Genomic DNA, 22,708 nt, shown 5'->3' with positions numbered 1-22,708 from the left:
ACCAGCTTGTCGTTGACGACCAAGTAGTCTTACTTCTTGTTATGTTAAGCTCTGCTTAATAGGTAATACGTGGTAATGTGAAACTACACTAATTTTGTCGAGACGGTTGGAGGAAGGCTCATTCTACAGAATACTCTCTCCCCCAGAATGAAAATTGTTATCCATGCACTGTTTTTTTAACTTACCTACTAGTATAAACAGGTAGGTGCTACATTGAGGTTTTTTTGGTATGAGTTGAACAAATTAAGCAACCATAGTATCGAAGAAAGAAAGAAGGTAAGACCACATAAATGTTAAAAAGTTTTAATAAGTAAGGAATAGTAAAATTGCGCATAAAATACTCTGTGGAAAAAGAACAATGACAACTAATCAAAATTGATATTGTACTTGATGTTTTCATGGCTCTAAAATTCTTAATAAACAATATGCTTGCTCTGCAGTCATGGATCCTCAGAGGACAACATTAGCCGGTCCCCTGCCTGCTAGCAGTAGGCAGGCAGCACGGAAAAGTTTCGCAATAACAAACACTTACATTAAAAGTACTAAAAAAGAAATTGTTAGTGTCCACACCAGCACTCCTACTGTAGAAAATCTATCTTTTCAAATTGAACAAAATCAAATTTACCAAGGAGAAGTGAATATTCTTTCAATTATGTAAGTTTAATTTATTAATAGGACTATGGGTAATTAATTCAGATAAAATACATGTCTGGTGTAAAAATTAGGAATCAAATTAGGTAATCTTCTTCCTCCTTTGAGTAGTAAGACTAGGATTGCCACACTAATACACCAAAGTATCTACTTAGGTCGTAATAGCTGACTATCTACAGTTATTTGGGCTTGTTTCAGTGATACAAATAAAGATATTATGTGCTGCAAATATACAGAAGATGTAAATGAGATAGCAGCAGGATTCAATGACGGTTCCATGAGAGTGTTTAGTTGCAATACTGGACATTGTATACACACTCTGGTAGATGAAGAAACTCGCGCCTATCCTGGACCTGTAACAGCCATCAAACATAGGCCAGTTAGCAAAGCAAACCCTATCACTAACATGTTGTTATCATCTTGTTAGTATCATTAATATCGTCAAACCTTATCCAAAATCCTAATTCTTACCAATAATAATTTTTATTGTCATTATATCTTTAGATGTAAATGGATGTATCAAATGCTGGAAATACAAATATGACCAATGTTTATATACCATTCGGGAGAAGCGTCAAACGTTGGGCTTAAGTTACCATCCACGTCACAGTAAATTTGTTACTTACGGCGACGATGCCAAGTTGAACATGTATGATGAAGAGGCTCAGACCCAAGAACGTGCTTTTTACTCGAGGTGAAGTAACTTACTCCATATTCCGTCTTATATCAGTAACATAATTTTAAATGAAGTAACTTGAATGAATATCATAATTATAATTTCTCTCCTATGTAGTACTAGATCTGTACGTACCAAATAAATAGGATACCTTTATTTCAAAAGTTATGAAAAGTCCACTGCACTGCGAAGGGAACACTTCAGCACTTCATTAGACTAAAAATTTTTAAAAGAAGGACCCTATATAGATTGGCAAAGTCGGAAATAAAACTATCGACAAAACTCACTGCTGTACTGCCTGATAACAGAAATTTAATCCGGTACTTCTTATGTAAACGCCAGTCGTTAATTCGCAGTAATCAAAAGAATAAACTGGACGGCCATACATCAAGAATATTTGCATGTGCATTCAACCCAAGGTCGCAACATGAGATGATATCTGGAGGCTGGGATGACACCGTCATGTGTTGGGACGACAGACAACCATATGCTACTCGTTATTTTGTTGGTGTCCACATGTGCGGGGAAGGACTTGATTTTGACAAGCCTGGACGAACTGTGAGTGCTTATGAAGCGTTCAGTCTCATTGAAAAACTAATTTCCAAATAAGAAACAATATTAATTCTGTTGAGAAAATAATGAATCTGTTCACAACTCTGATAATACGACTCCTACATACCAAGTACCTACCAACGACGAAGTTCGAAGTTCACTCATTCGAAATTAAACTTTCTTACATAATTATCAACCGAGTGACACAATAAATAAGTAATACCTAACAATCAACATTAAGACATTGAACGCCCCGTGGTGGTCACCGGTGACCAACGTTAGCGGAACATTAGACAGTTTTCTATCGGCAGTCAAAGACTTAAAAAAAAACTGAAATACACAGTCACGACCACAAAACATCATAATGTAACTAATATTATCTTTGTTTTAGATACTGACATGTTCTTGGCAAGAGAAAGATAGTATCCAATTGTGGGATTATGGTTCGTGCAAATTAATTGAAACTATTGTACCAGACAACTATCAATCAAAACTATATTGCGGTAAAATGGTTCCGCATACTAATTTGATTGTTTGCGGAGGATCAGACTCCAATATATTGAGAGTGGTAGATACAAACATGAAAGCCGTAAGTTGCCAAAGTATATAAACAAAACATCCTTATTTTTTTTTGTATGGTCACTGTAGTATTGGACAAGGCTAACATAGGCTTTATTTCCAGACTGAATGCTGTATAAGAAATAATCAGGGCGGAATTTACGCTTTTGATTTTGGTACAATCAGAAGAAAGCCGAAGAAAGTTACGGAGACCTACAAAAAAATAAGCGAAATACCAAATGTACCGCGTGTTTCGTTTGTTACTGGAAAACGATTACAGACTGTAGACTTTGGTTGACTAGCTGCCAGATGCTTCAGGATATATGTAAGCTAGGTACCATACTCGTAGAATATGAAAATAAACTAGTGGAATATTTCTCGAATACATGCTTAGTGCCTCGTAATATATTATTACCAAATGATGTTTGCTGATTTTGTCTAGAATGAGAAATATTCACAAATTAAGCTCTCGACGTGTTACATTATTTTGTATTTGACAATAAACTTAGCTTTTTCTATTCATACTTATTAAACTCCATTGTAAAGTAGTTGGGAAAGGTCTCGCACAATAAACGCGGACGTAAAAGTTGTACATCAGTTGTATTGAATTTATTCTCCTTTTTAACATTTCTCTACTCACAAACAGCCGTTTATACAATTTTAAGTGATAGACAAATACACTGTGATTTCATTTTGTAAATATAGTATATAAAACTCTAGAAAGATAAAATATCGAGTTTGGCAAGAATTCATAATAAATAAAAAACATAAATACTTCTACATAGTATTATATACAGGATTTGAACATCTATTATTCGACCGATTCAAGTTGAGCCTTGTCAACGGATGGGTCTTCCCATGTTGCAATTGTTTTTTTGTTTGAGCTTTCGACATCACAGTTGATACCACCACTTCGCTGTAGTCGAGAGGAGCAAGCGACACGACCGTCGGAGCCGGAGGAGGTCGCTCGGCCGCCCCCCGCACCGCGCCGCAGAACGAGTTGCGCAGCGCAGACCGCGCGCGGGCCTCGCCGTCCGCCGCCAGCTTGCACTTCTTCGATACCGACTCCGACACGCGACTGCGCCTCGTTTCGCAGCTCGACTCACAGCGCGCCCGACCCGGCCGGTCGTAGCGATTCACCAGCACCTTCACCGACAGGTCTTCGCCAGAGGGTGGCGAGGCAGGCGGCCGATCACGACCCTCGGACGGAGTGGAGCGACGTGAGTCGACACGGCGAGGCGTGTCGGTCTCAGAACGTGCCTCAAACTCCTTCTTGAGGTTGCTAACGAGGCCCGCGGCCGGCTCGGCGGGCTCGGGCGCGGCGGGGCGGCGCGCGGCAGGTCCCCGTGCGAGGCGCAGGCGGCGCGGCGGCGGCGCAGGCCGGCCCGCAGCCACGTGTCGGGCGCGGACAGGCGGCCGCTCCAGGTGGACGCGCCGCGGTCCCGCGCGCGCTCCATGCGTGCGGCGGCGGAGGCGAGCTCCTTGAGTATGGCACAGGTTTCGTTAAACTTCCGCACGTTGTCAGCGCGCCGCCCGCTGCTGCGCGCCTCGTTGTGCTCGCTAATGATACCGAGGTCGGACTTCTGCGGAGCCACTCCGGGCTCAGTGACCTTGTCGCTGTCATCCTTACGAGCTCGCTCGTCGTTGCGTTCCTTGGGTCGCTTGGACTCGTCCCGCGGCACCTGCGGCTTGGGAGCCCTGGTATCGTAGGAGCCCCACGAGGAGTGTCGCGAGAGGTCCAGTACGACTGCGCTGTCGAACGAGCTCCACGAGCTTTGTCTGCTCGGCGGTGGTGCGTCGTCGTCGACGGCTCTCCTATCGTCGCTATCTAAATTTGAACGTTCTACAGAATTTGCAAGAGTGTCACTAGTTGTCACTTTATTGGTCTTCACATCTATAATTCCACTGTCACTTTTCACTATATTATCACTATTGCTAATTGTTCTGTTGTCGTCGCCTTTCGGCCACGAGGCCTCCCCAGGATCCCAAGTGTGTATTTTATCCACTTCGAAGTTCGACTGTGCATATTTGTGACTTAGATTTTTAGAAGGCGAGGCTTGCGGTGGCTTATTCGGTACCTCTGATTGATTCATCGCGGTAGCGGAGCCTCGAGCGTTTTATTATTCTGGGATTCATTTTGAGTACCAAAATTTAACCTTTGATATCTTTTATTAAAATCTTTTCGATCGCTCGACGCAGCATTCTCTATTTCATTGACTATATGTTTGACTGACGGTGCTCCCTCTTCTTTCAACCTCATGATCTGATTAGGTGAGACACTGTAACTTCCATTAGCGCAAGGCATGAGCATATGGCGAGTCTCGAAGGGCAGGTTCTCCAGCGAGACGGAGGTGGGCTGCGGCGGCGGCAGCAGCTCGGCGGCGGCCTTGGTGTCGGGCGACCAGGACCGCGGCCGCCCCGAGTACGACCCCGTCAGCGCCAGCACTAGCGGCGTCGGCTCCATCACTTTGCTTTCCGTTTTGGATATATTTTTTGGAGATTTCAAATTAGTCTCTGATTTAGATCGCTGTAACTTTTCCTTGTTTTTCATTGCATCGAGTATGCCTTGGTAAGTCTCAAGTTGGTTTAAAAAATTCGTATTCGGTTTGATACAACTCCTTTTTGCTTTGACATGTTTGAGGGCCTTGTCAAAATTCCAATTGAACGCTTTCATGGCATATGCAATCACTACAGATGCTGATCTACTAATTCCCATTTTGCAGTGAACAAGAACCTTCGACCCTTCATTCCTTGCTTTGTTTATATATTTGTATGTATTATCCCAGTGTTTTAAAAGGTCAGTCTTCTCGTCGTCGTAAACTCTTATGTTTAGATAGTCGAACATGCCGGGAAAAAAATTATCGATCTCTCTTGTAACATTCAATATGTGCCTCACCCTGGAAAAACAACAAATAATTGTGATTATTAGTAACGTGATTACATTAAATATGATTATCCGAGAATGTAAATTGGCAAAAAACGAACTCTAAAACATTTATAAAGAAAAAGCAAAAATGACTTTCCTCAAACTATAAAGGACTTATTTATATGTTAACTGATCAAAGACAACATACCCATTGCGTTGTAACTCTTCTAGATTGCTGGCGTTCCATTCGGAGCCGAGATAGACGTGGTCGAAGATTTCAGTGGGCGCGTCCATCTGTCCCAGTATGGTGAGCATCTCCTGGTCGATGAAGGACTTGTACTCGGCGAGGTCCATGTCTAGTTCTTCCTCGAGTCGCCCTCTGATGGCTTTACTAGTCACCTCATCCAGGTCCACGCTCATCATGATCTCTTTCAGTGTACAGCGTATCACACGTTCAGTCTCGTCCCTTTCTCGAGGCCTTCAAAATAAAATAGGTTTCGTATTAGTCATGACTTCCATTTTATGTTTATTTTCGCTGATCAGGTCAAACTTACTCAAAGTCTCTAAAACATAGATAAATTCCTCAGCTACCGAAACTACAAAAACGCAACTGATTCATAAATTAAAATTCTATAAAGGAAGATATGATAGAAATCCCACAGTAACCATGTAACGGTTCATCTTTGCATAATTGTACGTTAATTAGTACATTGGCGTGTGTTCGATCCTTTACTAGGCCAATAAACTCGGTCTAGGTGGAATATCATTGCTGTGTGTTTTGCACGCAGTTGGAGATGTTTAAATTTATTGCGGAGGCCGGAAGCAAGATATCCGTGGTTATTTATGATTGGTTACATTGCTACCGAGTATTACAATGGTGTAGAAAACTCACTTAAGTCTGAGTGAATCGGGTGAAGGTGGGCGGCGGGACTCGATGCAGTCCATGGCATGCCACTCGTTGAGACAAGAGCGGTCCGAGTCCACGTGGCTCTCATAGAACGAACACCACGAGTGCGACGTGCCGCCCGCGAAGTGGTTCATCTCCCGGGCCTGTGCACTCGCACGATGGAGAGTTTGTAACGCCGACCTGCAAACATTCGTTGTACTTACACTAACATCCAGTTTTATTTTCTTCGCACTTATAAATCATCATAAACATACAAATAGCTCATATTTATCTCAGTTAATCAATGTGGTGTAGTTATGACGTATCGCACCTATAAGCTTACGAAGTAACATATATGAGTTATTCTGTTATTGAAATGTAACTGTAGCTCAGCTCATACTCACCACATGGCCTGTACGGATACCGGCTTGAATATGTGTTGTTGATTGCACACACATACACTGAATCCTCTGCGGACAATGAATCCCTAATTAGTTATTGTTCGGGCTTTAGTAAAAGTATTCTGTGAGGAAAACTGCTCCGTGACATAACGGCCAGGCCAGATAATTGAGTGGGACTTGGCTTCTTTTAGGTTTAAATGACAAATGTATGATGCATGCTACTGACAGTTAAAGACATTGAAGTATAAGCTATTATGATGGAGTAACGTACCCATCGCCATCCAACTTAATAGAGGTATCAGCAAGTACGCGCAGCACGAGTCCGACCGAGGTGCGCTCATTGCAATCGATGCCGAGCAACGCCGCCTCGTTGCTGCGACACACCACTACCAGGTACCTGGTGCGACCTGCGTGAGCGCTCTCCAGTTTCACCGCCTAGTGATAAACCAAACAGTTAGAGTCGTGTGCGGTGTGTTAAATAATGAACTGTTAGACAAGCAAGGTGTAGGTGCGAAGGTGTGTTACTGTACCATTTTGAGCGTTTCCTCGGGGCGCAGCAAGTAGAACATGGACTGCAGGTGATGTTGTATGTCGGGCTGAGGGAACGCGCGCGCTGGCGATCGCCACGGGTTCGTACAGCCACGCTCTGCACTTCCCAGCACCACTGCTGCACCCTTATTCGCGAAGTAGCACTCATTGAGACTGAAACAATGAAACAATATTTTGCATTATTTTATTAGCACCTCAAGTAAGAATATTTAATGTGGTCAGAATAGCGGTTGCGTTTACAAACACAACCACAATCCGGAGGCCATGCAGGAATGTATCCAATGAAGATCCGTGAAGGAATAAATTTTATAGCGCGTTAAGCATACGCATCTATGTATCATGTTGGTCATCATTACTATTTACTGTAAATTATATTAAGCAAAGTACCTAAAAGCAAATAACAAAAACATTAAATTGTATGGCACCATTTGATAAAGCGAATTAATAGCAGATCCAGTTGGAATAAGCTCCGAGTGATATTAAGAATCTTAACTTATTTCTATTACCACTTGGCTCAATTTCGCTAAACCGAGTAATTGCAATAGTACCTACACTAAAACACAACCTTGAATTTCTAAGTTTTAAGGTCTTACATTAAAGTAATGACCTAAATAAGTACATAATTTAGTTGTAGACGTAACATCTACATATCTACATTGTATACGATTAATTTATACATTAGTTTATCGTGTAATAAAACCGCATAAGTACCTTGATTATAATTACTTTTAAAACATAATGCAACCGTGAAATGTATGAATGACGCCATTTTTAGTAAAGTTGTTGCAATTCGTTTTGCGGGCGGCGCATTTAACCTCCCTTTCACTGGCGCGGGCGCAAGCAGCGCACTGCACCGGGCCGATCTACCATCGTCGGTTGACTGCCGAGCTTACTTCTACAGCTTCGACGTCATCTCATATTTTAATAGCTTACAATTTCATTATATTATAAAGTTAAGTTACTCGAATAATGAATATCAAAATACGTAGTACTCCCAGTTATTCTGACATGTATCAGGAAAATCATAATTACAATAACAACACGTAAATACTTCCAATACCGGAAAATATTTTAATTAACCGGTATAGCTTTAATTATAACGTGTATGTATCCTAACCTGCTTTAACTTGGTCAATCAAACTCATTGTTACGAATAAGCGTAATTACAGCACTGACATTTACCTTCAAACGGGTCGAATGCCTTTCAAAAAAGGTAAATGTTTATACCAAGCGTAAAATATATTATGATGAGGTCATCCGAAAATAGCGCTGCGGGAAACGGCGTCTATATCACTATACATGGGAGGGTAAAGTTTTCAACGCTAATAATAGAGTGAAAAATAGATTCACGATGGATAGTAAGCAACAAACTGAATGTTGACTTGCATTAAGGCGGCAAGGGCGGTTTCTCTCAAGGTTCATTAAAAATAGCGTCGTCGGAGCGTTGCCAAAACGTTGCGTTGCCCGCCCATACTATACGTAGACATGAGCGTGAACACTGCGGCCGCCCAGCGTGTACCGTCAACCTCACCCAATTCGGAGCACGCCGCACGGCGTCTTTTGTTAGTTACCACATGGCACCACAACGCAAACATTTGCGTACCACACGACGCTACTGACCGTTCCAAATCCAATTGCCCATTTTATAGCTAAGCAAAATAAAATAATGTGTACCCACTTGTAACGCTCTCATGGAAAAGGAAGAGCTATAACGACTATATACTATTCTTCTGTAGTCATACCTAGGTCAGGGTATGACCTTTTGCTTAATAACTATAATTATGAAAAACCGTGATACAACGGATACAACCGCAATGGCAACTGCCGAATCGCCATATGGGTTAGGGTCGTAGAAACCAGGTCTTTAGTTTCTGTCAATCCCCAAGGGACAAAGGTGTGTGTGAGTTTATGTATATACATTACATATGTATGCACTTTTTTAAAGTCAGTCCAATAAATGTTTATCTACACATCTTCCTGTACATTAACATTCCAACGCCTTTTTAAATATTCCATTACATTTTTTTCTTAGAAGAAAAAGTATTGTTTACCTTAAGAAGTAATAATGCATGTAATATTTAACGACAGCTCTTAATATGCACTTCGAACTATTACTGCGCTTAGCACTGATAATAATTTTCGTAACACTTGTAACGAGATAAACATCATACTATAATATTGTTTTCACCGTGTCAATAAGTACCGTATAGTTATAGAACAGAGGAAAGCAGACCAATTGCCTTAATATCAATATCCCTTCGGAAAATGTATTGAAGTTCATTTGTAGATTGCCATAAAGAGAATTAAGGTAGAAATAATCACACCTCAACTAATCTACTGATTAGCTCCTATTCGTACATACTATAAATGACTTTTGAAAAACAATGATACCATATCAAAGTATAAGATTATTTTTTTAATAACTAGCGGACAAACGGATATAGGACAGTAGACTTGCATTGGTAGAATAACCACAACGAGAAGTTTGCTAACTGAATTATACTAAACAAGAGACACCACAGGTCATAGTTGCATAGTTATATTGTTTACAATACATTTATTTACCTACATTGTAAATTAATGTTTCGGACTTATGTACTAATGTTGGTTAGTAAGGAAAATAAAGATATTGTACAATGTACCAGACATTGTGCACAGGGTATGATTTCTATGAGATGTAAACAAAAATCTATTTAGGCGCATTTTTCATTAATGAAGAAGAAGTTAATTTATAGTGCTACAACGCAAAATTATTTACAATATTTACAGCAATAACGGCGGGATTTTCAAATTGAAGCAACGTATGTTGACGTATGTCAACGCATCTGTCGTCCACGTCCAAAACAAAAATGTAAGTTTAACTGATACAGTAGGTAAGACCCGTACGACATAAATAAATTAAAACTGGTACCTAATCTGTTTTGCCAATAGTTCAATTATTGAATTAAGACACATTTTACTCGTTTTCCTGTTCAGTTCCATGTATTACAACTATTTATATACTACCTTATCAAAGAAGTACTCACATACATAAAATATAGTACACCACACCTACTATAAGGACACCCATTTACTCTAATTAGTAAATATACTAAATATTTTCGTTGTACATAAATACGAAACCAGCGGAGTGTATAGATTACATCAATACGAATTAGCATTTCTCCCTAAGAATATCTACTTTAAAAACACCTTGAAACATCCAAATATGTAATTATTTTGATAATTACCTGAATGCAACCATTTCAAAATAGAAACACAATTTTTTATTTATATGTCACTTTAAAATGCACTGGCAACTACATTTCAATATTGTTGAAGAATGTAAAGATTACGTCTGCGAATTTTAGCCAACCACGGCCTGGATCCCGACACACGGAGCACAAACCGAGACATCCCGTACGACATTAAAATGCGTGCGCGACGCAACGAGCCCACTCGACGAACGACGTCACAATACTCATAGCTTCCTTCTGAACTCAGCACAAACTATCGCTTAAATATAGAAACACGGCGCAGAACAGGAACACGAGGCGATCGGGAAAGGAACACGCAGTGCTTTATACACGAAACATATTGTTACTAACATAATAGGATTTGTATTGCAATTCAAGAAATGTAATTAAGGAAAAATAATTATACATACATACTATAACAATAAATAAATGTTATTACAATTATTACCAAATCGAGTTTTATTGGTATGGAAATCGTTATTCTAAATACAGTAACTAAGCAGAAATAATCACAATAACAATTTAGGTCCTTGCTTTTTCTACATAGCTTTACCAACAATCAATACACTGCAACAAATTTTAATAAGGTCAAACTCAATCACTAAGATCTGCTTTCAGCTTTTTGTCCTTGATATTTAATTATGTAAAGGTGAGTTCAAGCACTGGCACAGAATTACACATCAAATCCCTTCTCCTAGTAACCTTTATTATTTGTAAGGATAGTATGGTGAACAGGTATGGTTATATTATTAATCATATTTATATGTATAGCTACAGGTTTTGAAGACTTGATCAAAAAAAAGGAATTAACAGTTTAATATGGATTCAATTTAAATAATAGTGCCCTGATAAATTAATGAAAACTAATGGGTGTTTTGTAACTGGAAATAAAGTTTTAAAACCCAGCCCACATTTTGTCGCATTCCCCCTTTTCTATATCAGAAATAAGAATAATAAGATAGGTAAATTTGTTTTTGTTGGTACTTAACCAGTCTTAATACAAAACTTATAAAATAGAACTGTTACTAAAAGCAAAGTATTTGAAATTAAAAAAGAATATAGTAACAAGAAACAATATATTAAATTAGATCATTCTATAAGATCAATTAGTGATTTAATGTCATAAGAATGATTAAGTAACAAAAAAGCATTTCTGTTTTTAATTTACTGAACATTTAGTTCATAATTATAGGTTTCAGTAGACTATGCAATAGTAGTAGATATTCTGTTCCATACACTAAATAATTTTGAATTCACATAAGATTTAGTGCAAGTTATCTATTGTAAACACCTTCCTTTTAAGAACTCTCAATTTAGTTATAATAGCAAATCACATGTTTCTATTATATATTTGAAAGCAAACAATGTTATCAAGAACAAGATTATACTATTTTTCATATGTATGTACACTATTTTTTGAGCCATTTATCTTTTAACTAGCTTCTGCCAGTGGCTTTGCCTGCATTGCCATGGGAGAAAAAGCAACTCCTGTTCCAAATTTTAACCCAATCCCTTCAACCATTGTGATGTGATTGAGTAACAAACAAATACACAATCTCACAATCCTTCGTAGAATATGAAAATAAACTAGTGGAATATTTCTCGAAAACATGCTTAGTGCCTCGTAATATATTATTACCAAATGATGTTTGCTGATTTTGTCTAAAATGAGAAATATTCACAAATTAAGCTCTCGACGTGTTACATTATTTTGTATTTGACAATAAACTTAGCTTTTGCTATTCATTCTTATTAAACTCCATTGTAAAGTAGTTGGGAAAGGTCTCGCACAATAAACGCGGACGTAAAAGTTGTACATCAGTTGTATTGAATTTATTCTCCTTTTTAACATTTCTCTACTCACAAACAGCCGTTTATACAATTTTAAGTGATAGACAAATACACTGTGATTTCATTTTGTAAATATAGTATATAAAACTCTAGAAAGATAAAATATCGAGTTTGGCAAGAATTCATAATAAATAAAAAACATAAATACTTCTACATAGTATTATATACAGGATTTGAACATCTATTATTCGACCGATTCAAGTTGAGCCTTGTCAACGGATGGGTCTTCCCATGTTGCAATTGTTTTTGTTTGAGCTTTCGACATCACAGTTGATACCACCACTTCGCTGTAGTCGAGAGGAGCAAGCGACACGACCGTCGGAGCCGGAGGAGGTCGCTCGGCCGCCCCCCGCACCGCGCCGCAGAACGAGTTGCGCAGCGCAGACCGCGCGCGGGCCTCGCCGTCCGCCGCCAGCTTGCACTTCTTCGATACCGACTCCGACACGCGACTGCGCCTCGTTTCGCAGCTCGACTCACAGCGCGCCCGACCCGGTCGGTCGTAGCGATTCACCAGCACCTTCACCGACAGGTCTTCGCCAGAGGGTGGCGAGGCAGGCGGCCGATCACGACCCTCGGACGGAGTGGAGCGACGTGAGTCGACACGGCGGGGCGTGTCGGTCTCAGAACGTGCCTCAAACTCCTTCTTGAGGTTGCTAACGAGGCCCGCGGCCGGCTCGGCGGGCTCGGGCGCGGCGGGGGCGGCGCGCGGCAGGTCCCCGTGCGAGGCGCAGGCGGCGCGGCGGCGGCGCAGGCCGGCCCGCAGCCACGTGTCGGGCGCGGACAGGCGGCCGCTCCAGGTGGACGCGCCGCGGTCGCGCGCGCGCTCCATGCGTGCGGCGGCGGAGGCGAGCTCCTTGAGTATGGCACAGGTTTCGTTAAACTTCCGCACGTTGTCAGCGCGCCGCCCGCTGCTGCGCGCCTCGTTGTGCTCGCTAATGATACCGAGGTCGGACTTCTGCGGAGCCACTCCGGGCTCAGTGACCTTGTCGCTGTCATCCTTACGAGCTCGCTCGTCGTTGCGTTCCTTGGGTCGCTTGGACTCGTCCCGCGGCACCTGCGGCTTGGGAGCCCTGGTATCGTAGGAGCCCCACGAGGAGTGTCGCGAGAGGTCCAGTACGACTGCGCTGTCGAACGAGCTCCACGAGCTTTGTCTGCTCGGCGGTGGTGCGTCGTCGTCGACGGCTCTCCTATCGTCGCTATCTAAATTTGAACGTTCTACAGAATTTGCAAGAGTGTCACTAGTTGTCACTTTATTGGTCTTCACATCTATAATTCCACTGTCACTTTTCACTATATTATCACTATTGCTAATTGTTCTGTTGTCGTCGCCTTTCGGCCACGAGGCCTCCCCAGGATCCCAAGTGTGTATTTTATCCACTTCGAAGTTCGACTGTGCATATTTGTGACTTAGATTTTTAGAAGGCGAGGCTTGCGGTGGCTTATTCGGTACCTCTGATTGATTCATCGCGGTAGCGGGAGCCTCGAGCGTTTTATTATTCTGGGATTCATTTTGAGTACCAAAATTTAACCTTTGATATCTTTTATTAAAATCTTTTCGATCGCTCGACGCAGCATTCTCTATTTCATTGACTATATGTTTGACTGACGGTGCTCCCTCTTCTTTCAACCTCATGATCTGATTAGGTGAGACACTGTAACTTCCATTAGCGCAAGGCATGAGCATATGGCGAGTCTCGAAGGGCAGGTTCTCCAGCGAGACGGAGGTGGGCTGCGGCGGCGGCAGCAGCTCGGCGGCGGCCTTGGTGTCGGGCGACCAGGACCGCGGCCGCCCCGAGTACGACCCCGTCAGCGCCAGCACTAGCGGCGTCGGCTCCATCACTTTGCTTTCCGTTTTGGATATATTTTTTGGAGATTTCAAATTAGTCTCTGATTTAGATCGCTGTAACTTTTCCTTGTTTTTCATTGCATCGAGTATGCCTTGGTAAGTCTCAAGTTGGTTTAAAAAATTCGTATTCGGTTTGATACAACTCCTTTTTGCTTTGACATGTTTGAGGGCCTTGTCAAAATTCCAATTGAACGCTTTCATGGCATATGCAATCACTACAGATGCTGATCTACTAATTCCCATTTTGCAGTGAACAAGAACCTTCGACCCTTCATTCCTTGCTTTGTTTATATATTTGTATGTATTATCCCAGTGTTTTAAAAGGTCAGTCTTCTCGTCGTCGTAAACTCTTATGTTTAGATAGTCGAACATGCCGGGAAAAAAGTTATCGATCTCTCTTGTTACATTCAATATGTGCCTCACCCTGGAAAAGCAAACAAATAATTGTGATTATTAGTAACGTGATTACATTAAATATGATTATCCGAGAATGTAAATTGGCAAAACACGAACTCTTAAACATTTATAAAGAAAAAGCAAAAATTACTTCCCTCAAACTATAAAGGACTTATTTATATGTTAACTAATTAAAGACACAACATACCCATTGCGTTGTAACTCTTCTAGATTGCTGGCGTTCCATTCGGAGCCGAGATAGACGTGGTCGAAGATTTCAGTGGGCGCGTCCATCTGTCCCAGTATGGTGAGCATCTCCTGGTCGATGAAGGACTTGTACTCGGCGAGGTCCATGTCTAGTTCTTCCTCGAGTCGCCCTCTGATGGCTTTACTAGTCACCTCATCCAGGTCCACGCTCATCATGATCTCTTTCAGTGTACAGCGTATCACACGTTCAGTCTCGTCCCTTTCTCGAGGCCTTCAAAAGAAAATAGATTTCGTATTAGTCGTGATTTCCATTTCATGTTTATTTTCGCTGATCAGGTCAAACTTACTCAAAGTCTCGAAAACATACATAAATTCCGCAGCTACCGAAACTAAAAAAACGCAACTGATTCATAAATTCAAATTCTATAAAGGAAGATATGATAGAAATCCCACAGTAACCATGTAACGGTTCATCTTTGCATAATTGTACGTTAATTAGTACATTGGCGTGTGTTCGATCCTTTACTAGGCCAATAAACTAGGTCTAGGTAGAATATCATTGCTGTGTGTTTTGCACGCAGTTGGAGAGGTTTAAATTTATTGCGGAGGCCGGAAGCAAGATATCCGTGGTTATTTATGATTGATTACATTGCTACCGAGAACAACAATGGTGTAGAAAACTCACTTAAGTCTGAGTGAATCGGGTGAAGGTGGGCGGCGGGACTCGATGCAGTCCATGGCATGCCACTCGTTGAGACAAGAGCGGTCCGAGTCCACGTGGCTCTCATAGAACGAACACCACGAGTGCGACGTGCCGCCCGCGAAGTGGTTCATCTCCCGGGCCTGTGCACTCGCACGATGGAGAGTTTGTAACGCCGACCTGCAAATATTCGTTGTACTTACACTAACATCCAGTTTTACTTTCTTCGCACTTATAAATCATCATAAACATACAAATAGCTCATATTTATCTCAGTTAATCAATGTGGTGTAGTTATGACGTATCGCACCTATAAGCTTACGAAGTAACATATATGAGTTATTCTGTTATTGAAATGTAACTGTAGCTCAGCTCATACTCACCACATGGCCTGTACGGATACCGGCTTGAATATGTGTTGTTGATTGCACACACATACACTGAATCCTCTGCGGACAATGAATCCCTAATTAGTTATTGTTCGGGCTTTAGTAAAAGTATTCTGTGAGGAAAACTGCTCCGTGACATAACGGCCAGGCCAGATAATTGAGTGGGACTTGGCTTCTTTTAGGTTTAAATGACAAATGTATGATGCATGCTACTGATAGTTAAAGACATTGAAGTATAAGCTATTATGATGGAGTAACGTACCCATCGCCATCCAACTTAATAGAGGTATCAGCAAGTACGCGCAGCACGAGTCCGACCGAGGTGCGCTCATTGCAATCGATGCCGAGCAACGCCGCCTCGTTGCTACGACACACCACTACCAGGTACCTGGTGCGACCTGCGTGAGCGCTCTCCAGTTTCACCGCCTAGTGATAAACCAAACAGTTAGAGTCGTGTGCGGTGTGTTAAATAATGAACTGTTAAAGAAGCGAGGTGTAGGTGCGAAGGTGTGTTACAGTACCATTTTGAGCGTTTCCTCGGGGCGCAGCAAGTAGAACATGGACTGCAGGTGATGTTGTATGTCGGGCTGAGGGAACGCGCGCGCTGGCGATCGCCACGGGTTCGTACAGCCACGCTCTGCACTTCCCAGCACCACTGCTGCACCCTTATTCGCGAAGTAGCACTCATTGAGACTGAAACAATGAAACAACATTTTGCATTATTTTATTAGCACCTCAAGTAAGAATATTTTATGTGGTCAGAATAGCGGTTGCGTTTACAAACATAACCACAATCCGGAGGCCATGCAGGAATGTATCCAATGAAGATCCGTGAAGGAATAAATTTTATAGCGCGTTAAGCATACGCATCTATGTATCATGTTGGTCATCATTACTATTTACTGTAAATTATATTAAGCAAAGTACCTAAAAGCAAATAACAAAAACATTAAATTGTATGGCGCCATTTGATAAAGCTAATTAATAGCAGATCCAGTTGGAATAAGCTCCGAGTGATATTAAGAATCTTAACTTATTTCTATTACCACTTGGCTCAATTTCGCTAAACCAAGTAATTGCAATAGTACCTACACTAAAACACAACCTTGAATTTCTAAGTTTTAAGGTCTTACATTAAAGTAATGACCTAAATAAGTACATAATTTAGTTGTAGACGTAACATCTACATATTATCTACATTGTATACGATTAATTTATACATTAGTTTATCGTGTAATAAAACCGCATAAGTACCTTGATTATAATTACTTTTAAAACATAATGCAACCGTGAAATGTATGAATGACGCCATTTTTAGTAAAGTTGTTGCAATTCGTTTTGCGGGCGGCGCATTTAACCTCCCTTTCACTGGCGCGGGCGCAAGCAGCGCACTGCACCGGGCCGATCTACCATCGTCGGTTGACTGCCGAGCTTACTTCTACAGCTTCGACGTCATCTCATATTTTAATAGCTTACAATTTCATTATTTTATAAAGTTAAGTTACTCGAATAATGAATATCAAAATACGTAGTACTCCCAGTTATTTTGCCATGTATCAGGAAAATCATAATTACAATAACAACACGTAAATACTTCCAATACCGGAAAATATTTTAATTAACCGGTATAGCTTTAATTATAACGTGTATGTATATCTTGACTTAATTCTATTTCTTTAACTTGGTCAATCAAACTCATTCTTACGAATAAGCGTAATTACAGCACTGACATTTACCTTCAAACGGGTCGAATGCCTTTCAAAAAAGGTAAATGTTTATACCAAGCGTAAAATATATTATGATGAGGTCATCCGAAAATAGCGCTGCGGGAAACGGCGTCTATATCACTATACATGGGAGGGTAAAGTTTTCAACGCTAATAATAGAGTGAAAAATAGATTCACGATGGATAGTAAGCAACAAACTGAATGTTGACTTGCATTAAGGCGGCAAGGGCGGTTTCTCTCAAGGTTCATTAAAAATAGCGTCGTCGGAGCGTTGCCAAAACGTTGCGTTGCCCGCCCATACTATACGTAGACATGAGCGTGAACACTGCGGCCGCCCAGCGTGTACCGTCAACCTCACCCAATTCGGAGCACGCCGCACGGCGTCTTTTGTTAGTTACCACATGGCACCACAACGCAAACATTTGCGTACCACACGACGCTACTGACCGTTCCAAATCCAATTGCCCATTTTATAGCTAAGTAAATAAAATAAGGTGCACCTACTTGTAACGCTCTCATTGAAAAGGAAGAGCTATTACGTGCAATTACGACTACTTACTCTTCTTCTGTAGTCGTACCTTGGTCAGGGTATGACCTTTTGCTTATTTGACACGCGACAAAATTATGAAAAACCGTGATATAACGGATACAACCGCAATGGCAACTGCCGAATCGTCATATGGGTTAGGGTCGTAGATAACAGGTCTTTAGTTTCTGTCGATCCCCAAGGGACAAAGTTGTATGTGAGTTTATGTACATACATTACATATGTACGCACTTTTTTAAAGTCAGTCCAATAAATTTTTATCTACACATCTTCCTGTACATTAACATTCCAACGCTTTTTTAAATACTCCATTACAATTTTTTTCTTAGAAGAAAATGTATTGTTTACCTTAAGAAATAATAATGCATGTTATATTTAACGACAGCTCTTAATATGCACTTCGAACTATTACTGCGCTTAGCACTGATTATATTTTTTGTAACACTTGTAACGCGATAAACATCATACTATAATATTGTTTTGACCGTGTCAATAAGTACCGTATAGGTATAGAACAGAGGAAAGCAGACCAATTGCCTTAATATCAATAGCCCCCTTCGGAAAATTTATTTAAGTTCATTTGTAGATTGCCATAAAGAGAATTAAGGTAGGAATAATCACACATCAATACTAATCTACTGATTAGCTCCTATTCGTACATACTATAAATGACTTTTGAAAAACATTGATACCATATCAAAGTATAAGATTATTTTTTTAAATAACTAGCGGACAAACGGATATAGGACAGTAGACTTGCATTGGTAGAATAATAACAACGAGAAGTTTGCTAACTGAATTATACTAAACAAGAGACACCACAGGTCATAGTTGCATAGTCATATTGTTTACAATACATTTGTTTCCCTACATTGTAAATTAATGTTTCGGACTTATGTACTAATGTTGGTTAGTAAGGAAAAATAATTATGTTTTGGTACATTGTGCACTGGGTATGATTTCTATGAGATGTAAACAAAAATCTATTTAGGCGCATTTTTCATCAATGAAGTAGAAGTTAATTTATAGTGCTACAACGCAAAATTATTTACAATATTTACAGCAATAACGGCGGGAGATTCAAATTGAAGCAACGTATGTCAACGCAGCCTGTCTTCCACGTCCAAAACAAAAATGTAAGTTTAACTTATACAGTAGGTAAGAGCCGTACGACATAAATAAATTAAAACAGGTACCTAATCTGTTTTGCCAATAGTTCGATTATTGAATTAAGACACATTTTACTCGTTTTCCTGTTCAGTTCCATGTATTACAACTATTTATATACTACCTTATCAAAGAAGTACTCACATACATAAAATATAGTACACCGCACCTACTATAAGAACACCCATTTACTCTAATTAGTAAATATACTAAATATTTTCGTTATACATAAATACGAAACCAGCGGAGTGTATAGATTACATCAATACGAATTAGCATTTCTCCCTAAGAATATCTACTTTAAAAGCACCTTGAAACATCCAAATATGTAATTATTTTGATAATTACCTGAATGCAACCATTTCAAAATAGAAACACAATTTTTTATTTACTTATATGTCACTTTAAAATGCACCAGCAACTACATTTCAATATTGTTGAAGAATGTAAAGATTACGTCTGCGAATTTTAGCCAACCACGGCCTGGATCCCGACACACGGAGCACAAACCGAGACATCCCGTACGACATTAAAATGCGTGCGCGACGCAACGAGCCCACTCGACGAACGACGTCACAATACTCATAGCTTCCTTCTGAACTCAGCACAAACTATCGCTTAAATATAGAAACACGGCGCAGAACAGGAACACGAGGCGATCGGGAAAGGAACACGCAGTGCTTTATACACGAAACATATTGTTACTAACATAATAGGATTTGTATTGCAATTCAAGAAATGTAATTAAGGAAAAATAATTATACATACATACTATAACAATAAATAAATGTTATTACAATTATTACCAAATCGAGAGTTTTATTGGTATGGAAATCGTTATTCTAAATACAGTAACTAAGCAGAAATAATCACAATAACAATTTAGGTCCTTGCTTTTTCTACATAGCTTTACCAACAATCAATACACTGCAACAAATTTTAATAAGGTCAAACTCAATCACTAAGATCTGCTTTCAGCTTTTTGTCCTTGATATTTAATTATGTAAAGGTGAGTTCAAGCACTGGCACAGAATTACACATCAAATCCCTTCTCCTAGTAACCTTTATTATTTGTAAGGATAGTATGGTGAACAGGTATGGTTATATTATTAATCATATTTATATAGCTACAGGTTTTGAAGACTTGATTAAAAAAAGGAATTTTGCAGTTGTATATGGATTCATTTTAAATAATAGTGCCCTGATACATTAATGAAAACAAATAGGTGTATTGTAACTGGAAATAAACTTTTAAAACCCAGCCCACATTTTGTTGCATTCCCCATTTTCTATATCAGAAATAAGAATAATAAGATAGGTAAACTTGTTTTTGTTTGTACTTAACCAGTCTTTATACAAAACTTATTAAATAGAACTGTTACTAATAGCAAATTATTTGAAATTAAAAAAGAATATAGAAACCAGAAACAATATATTAAATTAGATAATGATCTGTTATAGAATGCTATAAGATCAATTAGTAATTTAACGTCATAAGAATAATTAAGTAATTAAAAAAGCATTTCTGCTTTTAATTTACTGAACATTCAGTTCATAATCATAGGTTTCAGTACACTATGCAATAGTGGCAGATATTCTGTACCATACACTACATAATTTTGAATTCACATAAGATTTAGTGCAAGTAATCTATTGTAATCACCTTGCTTTATAAGAACTCTCATTTAAATATAATAGCAAATCACTTGTTTCTATTATATATTTGAAAGAAAACAATGTTATCAAGAACAAAACTATACTTTTTAATATGTATGTACACTATTTTTTGAGCCATTTATCTTTCAACTAGCTTCTGCTAGTGGCTTTGCCTGCATTGCTGTGAGATAAAAGTACCCCTGGTTCCAAATTTTAACTCAATCCCTTCAACCATTGTGATGTGATTGAGTAACAAACAAATACACAATCTCACAATCCTTCGCATTTATAGTATAAGTAAGATTGCCAGTTTTTCAGTAATTACCACTAATATATTATTTACTACAATTAAATATTAATAAAATTGAGGGATTTAATGAGATCCGGATATGTAAAATGATATAAATATACTTTTCAATAATCACTGTATGTTTAGTCATAAACATTAATTCATTAATGGTAAAATTGTATAAACAGTATGTTATCTGATATCCTAAAGCATTGTCTGAGTCACAATAATTATTAAGAAAGAAAATAGTTATTCATGGTGTTAATTTTAGTTTGTACTTAGAAAGTAATTAAGTAATTTACTTTTCTAAGATGTGTTATGAATCACTGATTATGTGATTATGCACTCTTGATGAAAATACCAATACAAAAATACAAGACATAATGACATAAATACATTTAATAAGTAAAAAATTTAGAGGAAGCATAAAATTCCAATTGTATTATGTTAAGAAAGCAGGAAAAATAAGCACTTGGAATGGGGCCATGTACTGCAGACTATATGTTATCATGACAATTCTAAGTAGTATACATTAAACCAAGACTCTATTTGTATGTAGTTTTTGATTATATGGTGTTATATTTTTAATGTATTTGAAAATTCAATAATAACACTGTTGTCAATAAACTATTTTGAAATATGACATATCACATGCAAGCTGTTTGTATTATTTTCCTAAAAGGATTAGCTGTTAGTAATAAAGATTGTGATAGCAATATTACCTACCTCTTGCTGATGCGGTTCCCAACATCGTCTTCAATATTATCACTTGCTTTCTCGGCCTCATCCTTAAACAAAGCAACATTCAATTAAGATTGTACCACAGTTTTATTACAAATAAGTACTTCAGGGGTTCTGAGTCTAACAACTGCCAAGGCAACATAAATGTATTCACATTACATACCTAGTAGGAAACATGATAGGTTCATCAAGAGGTTTAATTGTTATTGTACTGAAGGAACAGACAAAGAGCAAAACAAGGTTTAAAGTTATTGGTAAATAAAGACATGTGACCCTTTATAGCAAACACAGATGATCATGTATCATATTCTTCGAAAATATACTCACTTGATGTAGACATAGATGCCTCATTTCTCACCAATCTGACACAACATCATAACACTGAAAATTGTTTGATAGAGCTAGTACTCACCGTTTTCCTAGGTGTTTGCACACTCGGAGAACGACGAATTGTAACAAGTGCCATACCACATTAGCGTTAACAAATCATTATCAAGGTATGTAATACAATCACAAACATAAAGAAGACTACCTATTGACTTATCATAACACTAATCCTTAAATGATTCAATATATGTAAGGTAAAACTTAGTAGCATATATCACTACATACTTTAAATACACTCATAACTGATTGCAACAAGTACAATCTATCACAACTTCGCCCATTTTTTATTTTATAAATTCTATTCTATTCAAAGAAAAGATGATGGATGAGTGAGTGTATACCACAGATAAAATATTCTGATGAGTACAGTAACTGACAGATAATACAGAAGCAATGATATTTTTCTCGCAAGAAGGTAATTCAAAATAAA

At 39.1% G+C, this 22,708-nt stretch overlaps 3 protein-coding genes and 1 long non-coding RNA gene across 8 annotated transcripts; 2 read left to right on the top strand and 2 right to left on the bottom strand.

Annotated features, from left to right (window-relative positions):
- The first annotated feature begins 285 nt into the window (after positions 1-285).
- LOC118266739 (WD repeat-containing protein 5) lies at positions 286-3,115 on the top strand. Its single transcript, XM_035580262.2, has 6 exons — positions 286-654; positions 850-1,073; positions 1,156-1,345; positions 1,684-1,885; positions 2,271-2,468; positions 2,562-3,115. The coding sequence occupies exons 1-6, from the start codon at positions 443-445 to the stop codon at positions 2,733-2,735; spliced, it is 1,200 nt and encodes a 399-aa protein (XP_035436155.1). The 5' UTR covers positions 286-442; the 3' UTR covers positions 2,736-3,115.
- Positions 3,019-19,717, bottom strand: LOC126912190 (protein phosphatase Slingshot-like). Its single transcript, XM_050703168.1, is given in 9 exon segments — positions 3,019-3,763; positions 3,766-4,536; positions 4,539-5,334; positions 5,512-5,781; positions 6,196-6,390; positions 6,594-6,659; positions 6,862-7,025; positions 7,121-7,292; positions 19,554-19,717. Coding segments are annotated over 9 exon segments (2,997 nt in total). The 5' UTR covers positions 19,568-19,717; the 3' UTR covers positions 3,019-3,214.
- LOC126912191 (uncharacterized) lies at positions 9,574-11,360 on the top strand. Its single transcript, XR_007706806.1, has 3 exons — positions 9,574-9,661; positions 9,909-9,990; positions 10,490-11,360. It is a non-coding gene; the product is annotated as an uncharacterized LOC126912191 (long non-coding RNA).
- LOC118266738 (protein phosphatase Slingshot) lies at positions 12,181-22,634 on the bottom strand. 5 transcript variants are annotated; one of them, XM_050703165.1, is made up of 8 exons: positions 22,304-22,633; positions 21,873-21,938; positions 16,286-16,457; positions 16,027-16,190; positions 15,759-15,824; positions 15,361-15,555; positions 14,677-14,946; positions 12,181-14,496 (listed from the first exon to the last, which is right to left on the bottom strand). In XM_050703165.1, the coding sequence occupies exons 2-8, from the start codon at positions 21,935-21,937 to the stop codon at positions 12,411-12,413; spliced, it is 3,018 nt and encodes a 1,005-aa protein (XP_050559122.1). In that variant the 5' UTR covers position 21,938; positions 22,304-22,633; the 3' UTR covers positions 12,181-12,410. The 5 variants fall into 5 exon arrangements, with proteins under 5 accessions (XP_050559122.1, XP_035436153.2, XP_050559123.1 ...); XM_035580260.2 differs by having other exon boundaries at positions 21,877-21,938; XM_050703166.1 differs by having other exon boundaries at positions 22,219-22,363.
- Positions 22,635-22,708: the final 74 nt, after the last annotated feature.

Source organism: Spodoptera frugiperda, chromosome 23 (genome assembly GCF_023101765.2).
Source record: "Spodoptera frugiperda isolate SF20-4 chromosome 23, AGI-APGP_CSIRO_Sfru_2.0, whole genome shotgun sequence".
NCBI classification, from domain to species: domain Eukaryota; kingdom Metazoa; phylum Arthropoda; class Insecta; order Lepidoptera; family Noctuidae; genus Spodoptera; species Spodoptera frugiperda.
This window is presented reverse-complemented; position numbering and strand designations above follow the sequence as displayed.

Coding starts and splice junctions, on each gene's coding strand:
- LOC118266738 (XM_035580260.2), bottom strand. CDS start 22,357: ATGGCACTTGTTACAATTCGTCGTTCTCCGAGTGTGCAAACACCTAGG. Junction 21,939..22,303: donor TGCAAACACCTAGGAAAACG/GTGAGTACTAGC, acceptor GCTTTGTTTAAG/GATGAGGCCGAGAAAGCAAG. Junction 14,497..14,676: donor GAAGAGTTACAACGCAATGG/GTATGTTGTGTC, acceptor TTGCTTTTCCAG/GGTGAGGCACATATTGAATG.
- LOC118266739 (XM_035580262.2), top strand. CDS start 443: ATGGATCCTCAGAGGACAACATTAGCCGGTCCCCTGCCTGCTAGCAGT. Junction 1,886..2,270: donor TTGACAAGCCTGGACGAACT/GTGAGTGCTTAT, acceptor TCTTTGTTTTAG/ATACTGACATGTTCTTGGCA. Junction 2,469..2,561: donor TAGATACAAACATGAAAGCC/GTAAGTTGCCAA, acceptor CTTTATTTCCAG/ACTGAATGCTGTATAAGAAA.